The 13,653-nt window shown below is 35.4% G+C and overlaps 1 protein-coding gene across 1 annotated transcript in view; it reads right to left on the minus strand.

Annotated features, from left to right (window-relative positions):
- The window catches only part of EFHC2 (EF-hand domain containing 2), a 269,975-nt gene that overhangs the window by 52,108 nt on the left and 204,214 nt on the right, over positions 1-13,653 (minus strand). The window contains 2 exon segments of the mRNA XM_074323645.1: positions 6,715-6,807; positions 8,959-9,156. Of these exon segments, the coding sequence (XP_074179746.1) occupies positions 6,715-6,807; positions 8,959-9,156 (291 nt within the window).

Here is a 13,653-nt window from a genome sequence, read left to right on the forward strand (position 1 = left end):
GCAAAGGCCTACAACCAAGACTACTCTAACCAGCAAGGCTACCATTTAAAATTGAAGGAGAAATAGAGCTTCCCAGACAAGACAAAGCTAAAGGAATTCATTACCACCAAACCAGTGTTATAAGAAATGTTACAAGGACTTCTTTAGGAAGAAGGGTGAAAACAAACACACACACAAAAGATAAAAAACATCAATAATAAAATGGCAATAACTATGTACCTATCAATAATCACTTTAAATGTAAATGGATTAAATGCTCCAGTCAAAAGCCACAGGGTAGCTGAGTGGATAAGAAAACAAGAACCATGCATCTGCTGTCTACAAGACACCCACCTCAGATCGAAAGACACACACAGACTGAACGTAAAGGGATGGAAAAAGATGTTTCATGCAAATGGAAATGAGAAAAAACAGAAGTAGCAATACTTATATCAGACAAAATAGACTTTAAAACGAAGACTATAATAAAAGACAAAGAAAGACATTACATAATAATAAAGGGATCAATCCAACAAGAGGACATAACCCTAGTAAACATCTATACACCCAATATAAAAGCACCTAAATATACAAAACAAACATTGATGACATAAAGGTAGATATCAACAGTAACACAATCATAGTAGGGGACTTTTACACCCCACTGATACCAATGGACAGATCCTCCAGACAGAAAATCAACAAGGAATCAGGGCCTTAAATGACACACTAGACCAGATGGATTTAATTGATATTTTTAGAGCATTTCACCCCAAAGCAGCAGAATATACATTCTTTTCAAGTGCACATGGAACATTTTCCAAGATAGACCACATGTTAGGCCACAAAACAAGTCTCAATAAATTTAAGAAGACTGAAATCATATCAAGTGTCTTCTCTGACCACAATGGTATGAAACTAGAAATCAATTACAAGTAAAAACTGAAAAACACACAAACACATGGAAGCTAAATAACATGCTACTAAATAATGAATGGGTTGACAATGAGATCAAGGAAGAAATCAAAAGATACCTCAGACTAATGAAAACGAAAACACAATGACCCAAAATCTATGGGACCAGCAAAAGCAGCCCTAACAGGGAAATTCATAGCAATGCAGGCCTACCTCAAGAAATAAGAAAAATCTCAAAAAAAAGTCTAATTTTACAACTACGGGAACTGGGAAATGAACGCAAACAAAGCCCAAAGTGAGTACAAGGAAGGAAATAATAAAGATTAGAGTGAAAATAAGCAAAATAGAGTCTAAAAAACCAATACAAAAGATCAATGAAACCAAGAGCTAGTTTTTTAAAAAGATTAACAAAACTGACAAATCTTTAACCAGACTTACCAAGAAAAAGAGAGAACCCAAATAAACAAAATCAGGAATGAAAGAGAAGTGACAACCGACACCACAGAAATACAAAAAATTTTAACAAAATACTACGAGCAACTATATGCCAACAAATTGGACAATCAGGAAGAAAAAGATAAATTCCTAGAAGCATACAATCTTCCAAGGCTGAATCAAGAAGAAACAGAAAATCTGAACAGACCAGTTACTACCAATTGAATCAGTAATCAACAAGCTCCCAACAAACAAAAGTCCTTGACCAGATGGCTTCACAGGTGAATTTTACGAAACATTCAAAAAAGAATTAACAACTATTCTCCTCAAACTATTCCAAAAAATCCAGGAGAGAAGTCTCTCAAGCTCATTTTATGAGGCAACCATTACCCTGATCCCTAAACCAGACAAAGACATTACAAAAAAAGAAAACTATAGGCCAATATCCCTAATGAATATAGATGTAAAAATCCTCAACAAAAAATTAGCAAAGTGAATTCAGCAATATGTTAAAAATATCACACACCACGATCAAGTGGGATTCATTCCTGATATGCAAGGTTGCTTCAATACCTGCAAATCAACGTTAATACACCACATAAACAAAATTAAAAATAAAAATCATATGGTCATATCAATAGATGCACAAAAAGCATTCGACAAATTCCACCATCAATTTATGATAAAATCTCTCAGCAAAGTGGGAATACAGGGAACATATCTCAACATCCTAAAGGCCATATATGACAAATGCACAGCTAATATCATACTCAATGGGGACAAGCTAAAAGCATTTTCCTTAAGATCAGGAACAAGACAAGGATGCCCACTTTCTCCACTTTTATTCTACCTACTCCTGGAAGTCCTAGCCACAGCAATCAGACAAGAAAAAGAAACAGAAGGCATCCAAAAGGGAAAGGAAAAAGTAAAACTATCATTATTTGCAGGTGACATTATACTACACAGAGAGAACCCCAAAGATTCCACCAAAAAACTATCAGAACTGATAAATGAATTCAGTAAAGTAGTAGGATACAAAATTAATACTCAGATATTGGTGGCATTTTTATACACCAATAAAGAACTACCAGAAAGAGAAAGTAAGAAAACAATCCCATTTACGGTTGCATCAAAAAAATACTTAGAAATAAATTTTACCAAGGAAGTAAAAGACCTGTACTCAGAAAATTATAAGACATTGAAGAAAAAAATTAAAGAAGATACAAATAAATGGAAACATATACCATGCTCAAGGATAGGAAGAATTAATATAGGTAAAATGTCCATACTACCCAAAGCAATATGTAGATTCAGTGCAATCTATATATTGGCATTTTTCACAGAACTAGAACAAATAATCCAAAAATCTATATGGAACAATAAAAAACCCCAAATAGCCATGGAAATCATGAAAAAGAAGAATAAAGCTGGAGGTATCACACTACCTGATATCAAACTATACTATAGCCCATAGTAATCAAAACAGCATAGTTTTGGCATAAAAACAGACACACAGATCAATGGAACGAAATAGAGAGCTCCGATATAAATCCATGCCTACATGGTCATTTAATCTATGACAAAGAAAGCAAGAATATACATTGGGGTAAAAACAGTCTATTCAATCAATGCGGCTGGAAAACTGGACAGATACATGCAAAAAAATAAAACTGCACCATCTTTTTACTCCATATAGAAGAATAAACTCAAAATGGATTAAAGACTTAAACGTTAAGATCCAAAACCACAAAACTCCTAGAAGAAAATATAGGAAGTAAACTCTCAGATATTACCCTTAGTAATATTTATACTGATATATCTCCTCTGACAAGGAAAACAAAAGAAAAAATAAACAAATGGGACTGTATCAAACTGAAAATTTTTGCACAGAAGAGGAAACCATCAAAAAACAAAAGGATATTCTTCTGAATGAAGGAAGGTATTAGCCAATGATACATCTGACAATGGGTTAATATTAAAATTTATATACATAAAAAAACTCATACAACTCAACACCAAAAAAACAAACAATTCAATTGAAAAATGGGCAGAATACCTGAAGAGACATTTCTCCAAAGAGGACATACAGATGGCCAAAAGACATATAAAAAAATGCTCAACATCACTAATTATCAGAGAAATGCAAATAAAAACCACAATGAGCTATCACCTCACTCCTGCCAGAATGGCTATCATCAATAAAGCAACAAACAACAAGTGTTGGTGAAGATGTGGAGAAAAGGGAACCCTTGGCACTGTTGGTGGGACTGCAAATTGGTGCAGCCACTATGGAGAACAGTTTGGAGGTTCTGTTAAAATTAAAAATAGAACTGTTATGACCCAGCAATTCCACTCCTGGGTATTTATCCAAGGAAATACAAAACATTAATTCGAAAAGATATGTGTACCCCTATGTTTACTGCAGCACTATTCACAATAACCAAGATATGGAAACAACTGAAATGCCCATCAGTAAACAATTAGATAAAGAAATTATGGTATATAAGGGGGTGCCAAAAAAATGTATACACAAGACTTGTATTCATCTTTTGTTATCGGTATATATTGTGTACTGTAAGTCAATATAGTTTTTTTTTTCCTTTCTTAAAATGTGTATACATCTGTATATACAATGAAGTATTACTTGGCCATAAAAAAGAATGAAATCTCAACCATTTGTGACAACATGGATGGACCTAGAGAATACTATCCTAAGTGAAATGAGTCAGACTGAGAAAGACAAATGCCATATGACGTCACTTATATGTGAAATCTAAAGAACAGAATAAACGAGCAAACAATCAAATAGACACAGAGATACAGAGAAAAAAATGATGGTTGCTAGATGGGAGAGGGGTTTGTGGGATGAGGGGCGAAGGTGAAGGGATTAGAAAGTACAAATTGGTAGTCACAAAATAATTATGGGGATGTGAAATACAGTATGAGGAATATAATCAATAACATTATATATATTATGTACAGTGTCAGATAAGTACTGGACTTATAGGGGGATAACTTCACAGATTGCGTAGATGCTTGACCACTGTGCTGTACACCTGAACCTGATGTAGAATAATATTGAATGCCAACTATAATTAAATATATAGTCACGGGATATAAAGTACAGGATAGGGAACATAGTCCGTGGTATTGGAATAGCTATGTACAATATCATATGGGTAGTAGACTGCAAGGGGGGTTATCACTTGATGAGGATTACGAATGTCTAATTATGTTTTCTTGTAAACCTGCAACTGATATAAAAATAAATAAATAAATAAAACTTAAAAAGAAGAAGTTGTGGTACATATATACAATGGAGTATTATTCTGCCATTAAAAAGAATGAATTTTTACCAATTGCCACAACACAGGTGGACATAGATGGGATGCTGAGTGAAATAAGTCAAACTGAGAAAGGCAAATACCATATGATCACACTTATATGTGGAATCTAAAGAACAGAATAAACGAACAAAGAAAACAGAAACAGACCCATAGATACAGAGAACAAACTGATGGTTGCCAGATTTCAGAGGGTTTAAGAGGATGGGTGAGAAAGGTGAAGGGATTAGGAAGTACAAATTGGTAGTCACAAAATAGTCACGGGGATGTGAAATACAGTATGGCGAATACAGTAAGTAATATTGTAAAAACTAAGTATAGTATCAGATGGGTACTAGACTCATCAGCGGGGGATCACTTCATAAATTATATAAATGTCTAACCACTATACTGTACACCTGAAACTAATACAAAATAATATTGAATGTGAAGTATAATTAAAAATATACATAGTCACAGGATGTAAAGAACATCATAGGGAATATAGTTAATGGTATTGTTAATAGCTATGTGCAATGTCAGATGGGTAGTAGACTTGTTGGGGTTATCACTTTATGAGGTGTGTAAATGTCTAATCACTACGTTGTTTTGTACACCTGAAATTAATAAAATAATAATAGTAAAGAAAAATCTACCCTGAATTTTACATCTAATACCCTTATAACCAATGAAGATGTACATTTTTGTTTTGTCCCAGGAACCTGTGTGTATGGTTGTGTGTCTTAATGTTAAAAAGAAAAAATAAACATGTGGGATTACATCAAACTAAAAAGCTTTTTCACAGCAAAGGAAACCATGAATAAAACAAAAAGGGATCCTACTGATTGGGAAAAGATATTTGCCAATGATATATCTGATATGGGGTTAATGTCACAAATTTAGAAAAACTCACTCAACTCAACTCCAAAAAAACAAACAACCCAATTGAAAAATGGGCAGAGGACATGAAGAGAAATTTTTCTAAAAAGGACATACAGATGGCAAACAGACATATGAAGAAATGTTCAACCTCACTAACCATCAGAGAAATGCAAATAAAAACCACAATGAGATACCACCTCACCCCAGTCAAGATGGCTATCATCAATAAATCAACAAACAACAAGTGCTGGCGTGGATGTGGAGAAAAGGGAACGCTGGTGCACTGTTGGTGGGAATGCAGATTGGTGCAGCCACTATGGAAAACAGTTTGGAGGTATCTCAAAAATCTGAAAATGGAACTACCTTATGATCCAGCAATCCCACTCCTAGGTATCTATCCGGAGAAATCCAAAACTCCAATTCAAAAATCTTTATGCACTCCTATGTTTATTGCAGCACTATACACAATAGCCAAGACCTGGAAACAACGAAATGCCCATCAGTAGATGACTGGATTAAGAAACTGTGGTACATTTATACAATGGAGTATTACGCAGCCATAAAGAAGAAAGAAATCTTACCATTTGCAACAACATGGATGGACCTAGAGAACATTATGTTAAGTGAAATAAGTCAGAAAGAGAAAGACAAATACCATATGATCTCACTTATATGCGGAATCTAAAGAAAAGAATAAGTGAATGAACTAATCAGAGACAGTTTTGGAAACATGGAGGAAAAACAGAGGGTTGCTAGAGGGGCGGCATGGTGGGGATAAGGGGAAGGTGAGAGGTTTTGAAAAATAGTCGGTAACCACAAGATGGTCATGGGGGTTTGAAAATTAATTTGGGGAACGTACAGAGGGATAGTGGATGGGGGGAGGGGTGTTCACACAGTGTGAGGGATATAAATGATAAACGTCTAAGTTTTGCTTTGTCTTGTGCACCTGAAACTAATAAAAAATAAAATAATAATAATAATTCATAATAAACTCGCTAGCATTCAAAATCATAACTAACTTTTCCTTTTGTAATAATTAAATGGAGGTGCATCATCAATAATATAATCAAAACAGTCAAGGGTAAATCAAAGGTAATTAAAGGTAAATGTAAAACCAGGAACAGTACCCCAAACAAAAATATGCAGGACAATTCCCATGAAATGTGCAGCTCTCACTTACATGGACAGTAAGGATCCTAGAAGATCATCAGTCAAAGGTAACCTGGAGGACTTGCACAGCCTTTTGATGTCTTTGCTGGGTAATACTTTTTTTCTGGATTAAAACAAAATAAATGAGCTTTCATACACATTGGTTCTCTCGAGTAACAATTGTATTCTATAGGAATGAAAATGCATTATGTTCTAAAACTGTGCACATGAAAATTGGTATTGGAATTCACAGTAAGGAAAAATAGCCATATTGCATTTCATCAACTTTTTCCATTTCCGAAGTCACCAGATTATGTCCTTATAAATGCCTTTCCATCAAGATTCAGATCCTTGGTTGGTGATAGTATAGCCTATTAAGGCTGCAGCTATGATTGTTGCTCTAAGTAATCGACCTGGAGTCTTGACCACTAGTCAAAAATGGTTCTGATAGTTGAGAACATCTCTTAATTTGAGAGGCATCTAGAGCCTCCAATGCAAGCATTATATGACTTGAGGGTGTTTTTCTAGTCTTTTCCTTGGACCCAAACGCCACAACCCAGAAGGCCCAGCTGGGGTCTTAACATTCATAATTTTGTCAGATGGTTTCTCCACAGCAGCCCGAAAGTCATTTTTCCCCTGTCTGCTGGGGACACAGAAATGCTTGTCCAATGCACTCACTCAGCCAATGTTCTCAGCAACAGGCAAAATTATTACCAACAGGAAAGCAAGTGGGCTTCTTTCTTTGCAATGAAGTTATGAGATGATGAGAGAATATTTATGTCTAGAATTAAAACTTGTCGGATTTGGAAGAACCTCAGAGTTCTCTGATCAAGCAGCCCCATTATTCTGAGAGGTGCTCCTTTAGAGAAGGAGGGACACACTTTTCACCCTGGGGAAGGGGTACCACCAGGGTGGAAGGCAGGGCCAGGGTCATGCAAAGCTTAGGCCACACATCCTCTGGGAAGCTCAGGTAAGCTTAAAGATTCAAGGAAAAATATCATGTTTATAAAAACTCGATGAGGATATATATGGATTAGGGGAAACAATCATGTTCATTAATAAGATAATCTATAGGACTTTCAAAGATATTTAGGGTATGACACTGGCCACTTGAGTGCAGACTTCAGGTCTGAGGATAAGGGAAGGGGTCATGGGGAAGAGAGATGGCAGTGGTGTGTAGTAACAAAATTAGAAGCTAGATTTGGAACTAAGATTTTCTAACTCCAGATGAGTAATCCCCCCACCCTCACCCCACTATATCAGGTCTGTGGGTAAAATGAACATCAAACCATTAAGATGGGGCTCAAGTTATTTATAACAATGATTTAATAAAACTCAATACAAACATGATAAATGTACTTGAAATAGATTATACTAAGCTTCACTATTTTCAAGAAAAAATAATTTCAAATTCTATGGGAATTCTATGGAAAGTTTACTTGCAAATTTCCTGTTCTGTATATTATAAAAGTCACATTTATAAACCTGTCATCACTAAAAAAAGAAGACATCTCAGAATTAAACCTTCTAACATCTTGATTTGCTATGTTTCAATTGAAAGCTTCTAGAAACCAATTAAAAGAAAACAAATGAGAAACAGAAACTCATAGACACAGACAATAGTTTAGTGGTTACCAGAGGGTAAGGGGGGTGGGGGGTGGGAGATGAGGGTAAGGGGGATCAAATATATGGTGATGGAAGGAGAACTGACTCTGGGTGGTGAACACACAATGGGATTTATAGATGATGTAATACAGAATTGTACACCTGAAATCTATGTAATTTTACTAACAATTGTCACCCCAATAAATTTTAAAAATAAATTAAAAAAAAAAGAAAATGCAAAAGGGCATCCCATTCTTTTAAAGATATAGGGCTTCCTCTATTCCATAAAGAAACAAAGCTCACCATCACTATGAAATACTTTTACCCAGATACTCTCCAAAAAATGATTTACGGTGGCTTTGCTAAACAGTGGAGTATGTAAGACAATGTCAATTTTCTTTTTGCCCTTTTTAATAAAATATAAATTCCTTCACAGAACTGACTCTGGGTGATGAACATACAATGGGATTTATAGATGATGTAATACAGAATTGTACACCTGAAATCTATGTAATTTTACTAACAATTGTCACCCCAATAAATTTAATTAAATATATATATATATATATATATATATATATATATATATATATATATATATAAATTCCTTCATTACTCAGGTTCACAGAAACTTAAATGATTTACTAAAATCAATAAAATAAAAGCTTACTTTTCTCGATCTTGGTATACACATCTATAAATGAGTATTTCAAAATTCTCAAAACTATTTTTCTTGAGCTGTTCATGGGCCACTGCAATTAGGACATTCATGTCTAGACAAGGGTCATCGGGCACCCTGTAGTGACGTGCAATGGTTACAATTTCTTGTTCTATGAGTTTTCCAGCAGCTGTAGTCATCACTATGTCTCTGTAAAGAAAACGAAAAATCACTCATGTAATTATATCTAAGAATATTTTACTTCTCTTTATATTAAAAATAACCAAATCCCATTTTATAAAACTTTTACCAACTGTGGAGAGGACAGATGATTATTTTTCTTTAATTTCTCTAATAAGCTTATGAGTAGCAGGAAGACACCAGTGCTAGAATGGAAAACCATAAGCATTACAGCTTATAAATAAAATGGCATTTTGTCCAGAGTCAAATGTCTACCAGATAACGGGCTGCAACCAGGAAGTACATTTTTTAAGTACTTGAATGGTCAAAAAACCTGTCACTAAATACATGATTTCATGCAATGACTATTAATCTTACTTTACACAAAATAGTTAACAGATTTGGGGATCAGTAAATTAGAAAGGTGTTTGGAGATGGGGAAAGCAATTATGCACATTTCTGTAGTAAAAAGTAAAAACTGACACATTCTGCCAATGAGGAAAACAACGAAAAAGTTAAATGTGAAAAGAGCTGTGTAAGGGTTCAGTTGTCTAAGTCTTTAGAAGGCAAATGGAACTGAGATTATTTGGCAAAACTGAAAAAAAAATGACAACAACATATTATCGATGAAGAGTCAAAGCCTAACAAATTGGCTGAATTATTTTTTCTTTATATGAAAGCTATAAACCATGCAGCATGCATTGGAAAGAATTACACCAAAATAGTTAAAAGGCAAACTGTTATGCTAGTTAAATGAATAAGCTTCCACCTTCAAGAAAATTTACTTACTGGAAATAATTCAGTTCCTAAGAATCACAAATAAATGAGGGAATACAAGATTTTATGTGTTCTTCTGCTACAGACTGGTCTTTCAGAATAATGGTTTTTAGTTCTTTTATTTATTTCTTGTCATTGTAATTATCATTTAATAATTCTAAGTCCTCCTAGTTAAGAATTTCCTTAGAGTATAGGAAAGCCCACAGCTATGATGTTGACCTATCTGAAAGAACTGCATTTCACCTACATCCACTTCTTGGAATTTCTGGGGGTTTTTTCGTTTTGCTTTGCTTCTGTTTTGCTATTGCTGTTGTTCTTTTGTCTTGTTTTCTAACGGGAAATGAAGGCCAAATTCAACCAGGAAGACCCCACAACTGTAGCAAGTTAGTTTGGTTCAGACAGTCAATCAGTAATATTGGCCAGAGGCTCACTGTGTGGAAAGCACTGTACAGTCACTTTGGCATCTGAACTTTTCAGGGTCTATAATCTATTTGGGCTGTCCAAGCATACAGATGAGCTCTCAAAACCACAAACTGGGAGGGCCACGTGAATGAACTGAGTAATAAGAAACCTCTCCATTCGCTGAGTACAAGCTATGTGCCAGGTCTTGTGCTGCTGGGTACTTTTGGCATGGATCATCTCATCTGGCCTAGAAGGTGTACTACTATCCCCATTTTACAAATGAGGACACTAAGGCACAAAAATGTTAAGGAATGTGCCCAATGTCGTGAAAGCCAGAATGTGAACCCTTGCAGTCAAAGCCCATGCTCCTGTGTTCTATTCTGACCTTCTTCTTTTGGGACACAGGAGACAGAGTGACTGGATGGAGTGGGACTCAATCAGGGAAAACTTCCAAAGGGAGTTGGTTCTGAGCTGATTTTATACAGGCCTCTATTCCCTTTACCATCCATGACCTCTGCTTTAGGGCTATGACTGACCAGCATAAATAAGTAAGAGAAAATAATTTCAGAAACCCTGAGTTACCAACCATCTCTGACAGAGGACTAAGTGACCATGGAGAAATTACTCCAAGGAAAGCCCCCAGCTCATTTAGAAAATGGTCATGGAATAATCAGTCATGATACATGCATGAACACTGTGAATGTACTAAATGTCACCAATGGTAAATTTATGTTATGTGTCTGTTACCACAATAAAATAATGGTATGAAAGATGTTCATGCTATGTTGATAACTGTAGTATGATGGAAGTGAAGATACGGGTACATGTATATTCATAGAAAAAAAGACTGGAAGGATATATGCCAAAACATCTATAGCATAATATCTGATTGCTGAGATTTATATATATGTTATATATATGCTACATACATACATATGTATGTATATATATATGACACATACATAACATATATAGTCTTTTTTCAAATTTCTGTAATAATCAAATATTACTTTCATCATCAGAGAAACAAGCACTTGAAAGCTTTTTCCTTTTGAGGGTAGAAAACAGTGTGAAGAACAAGTGGCATGCACCCAAGGATCAGGGAAAAGAACGTGTGCGGCAATGACAAGAAACTTTCCACGCACCTTTAACTAAACTTATTCTAGCAACATCAGATCATAAAAGTTTATTTTCCTTTTCATTGGATAAACTGAACTTATCCTGGTCTCACTGCAGTTAAAGTTTATACCTGCTGGGTTTCTGTACGCTTGGGTTTTAAACAGCTCAGTATTCCATGACTTTCCATGGCTTTATGTGAGTTTCAAACAAGCTGCCCCAGACTTAAAACTGCCCTCAGTTATACAGAACACCACAGGAGCCCCAGAGTGGCTGACAGTGTGGCCGCTGCACCCAAACGAGGCAGGTCCTGGCACGGGCGATCCCAACCAGGAAGTACAAGGCTTGCCTTGCAGAACTCAAGTGGCTGCCACCATTAGCATTTAGTACAATCATGTTGTGCAATCACTACCTATGCCTAGTTCAAAAATATTTCAGCACCCCAAAGAAGCAGTCACTGCATTTTTCTCCTTCCCTCTAGCCCTCTCCCCACCTGGCAACCACTAATCTGCTCTCTATCTCTGCAGATTTTACAATTCTGGTTATTTCATATAAATGGAATCATTCAGTGTGGTCTTTTGTGTCAGGCTTCTCTTGTTTGGCATAATGTTTTCATGTTCCTCCATGTTGTAGTATGTATCAGTACTTGATTTATTTTTATGGCTGAATAACATTCCACTGTATGGATATACCACATTTTGCTTATCTACTCATGCATCAATGGACATTTGGGTTGTTTCCACATTTTGGCTATTGTGAATAGTGCTTCCATGAACATTCATGGAATGTTTTTATTTGAACACCTGTTTTTAATTATTTGGGTACATATACCCAGGAATGGAATTGCTGAGTCATACAGCAATTCTATGTTTAATCTATTGAAGATTCACCAACTTATTTTCTGCATACTCCATTTTTGCTTAGCAGCAGCCACAGAAACAAAGCCAACTTCCATCAAACATAGGTCTTCCTAACCTAAACCTTCAAAATGAACCTGAAATAAGGTCTGAGAGCAAAGTCTCATCTTGGTACTTCCTACCCAATCATTTAAGGGAAATAAACATGCATTTTTAAAAGCAGCTGTAATTTTTTTGATCAAGTATTCTGTGATCACTATTGCAAATCTCAAAGATTCAAATACCAAGTCACCTTTGCCTTTACCCAACACTGCACTATGTTCTTTGCATTAATATTTTATACAGATCCTCACAATATTATTTAGTTAATCTTATAAGGAATACTGCCATGATTTTCTCTGTTTTTGTAATTAAAGTTACAAGACTCCAAAAAAAAAAAAAAAAAAAGAAAGAAAGAAAAACCACAATGCCAAACTGCTCTAGGATATTGAGGTAACTGCAGAATTCTGAAACATGAAATGCACTAAACAGTTTTACGAGACATAATTCCATTCAAGTCACCCAGTCAAGTAATGGTAAATCGAAACTTCATTTTAAAGTTCTGGATCTCAGAGCATTTTCTTACATATTGAACTGTTAAGTCTAAGCAATGTCTTTCTTTTTTTTTAATTTATTGGGGTGACAATTGTTAGTAAAATTACATAGATTTCAGGTGTACAATTCTGTATTACATCATCTATAAATCCCATTGTTTGTGACAACATGGATGGATCTTGAGAGTATAATGCTGAGCGAAATAAGTCAGACAGAAAAAGCAGAGAACCATGTGATTTCACTGATATGTGGTATATAAAACTGAAAACAACAAAAGAACAAGACAAACAAATGAGAAACAGAAACTCATAGACACAGATAATAGTTTAGTGGTTAGCAATGTCTTTCATACAAACTGAACAAATTTAGTTTCGAAGAAAACAATGGCTCAAGAGTGTAAACCTTGGGCTCTAAGGCTTAGAAGAAAAACTGGTTGAGGCTAAATTAAACCAAGTCACAATTTTAATGACAATTAGGTAGCACCCTTTATCATTTCCTTCAATATGATATTCATCAAATAAAATGTGTTTCACTTCATCTGATCAGAAGCCAGACACACACCTGCTCACATCCTATACTCCCTCAGGCTTTCTCCTACACTTGTCGGCCTAGGCTGCCCATACAAAGCAGAAAACCCTGCCTTACCATCAGTTACATCCCATCCTGACATACTGTTGGATTAGTGTGTTCCCAGACAGCAGACGGTGGAAGAGGCAGCTGATAGAATATGTGTCAGAGGAAGGAGAAATGGAAAGATATGAGGTGTGATCAAAAAATATGG

This window comes from Rhinolophus sinicus, chromosome X (assembly GCF_036562045.2).
Source record: "Rhinolophus sinicus isolate RSC01 chromosome X, ASM3656204v1, whole genome shotgun sequence".
Classification (NCBI taxonomy): Eukaryota; Metazoa; Chordata; class Mammalia; order Chiroptera; family Rhinolophidae; genus Rhinolophus; species Rhinolophus sinicus.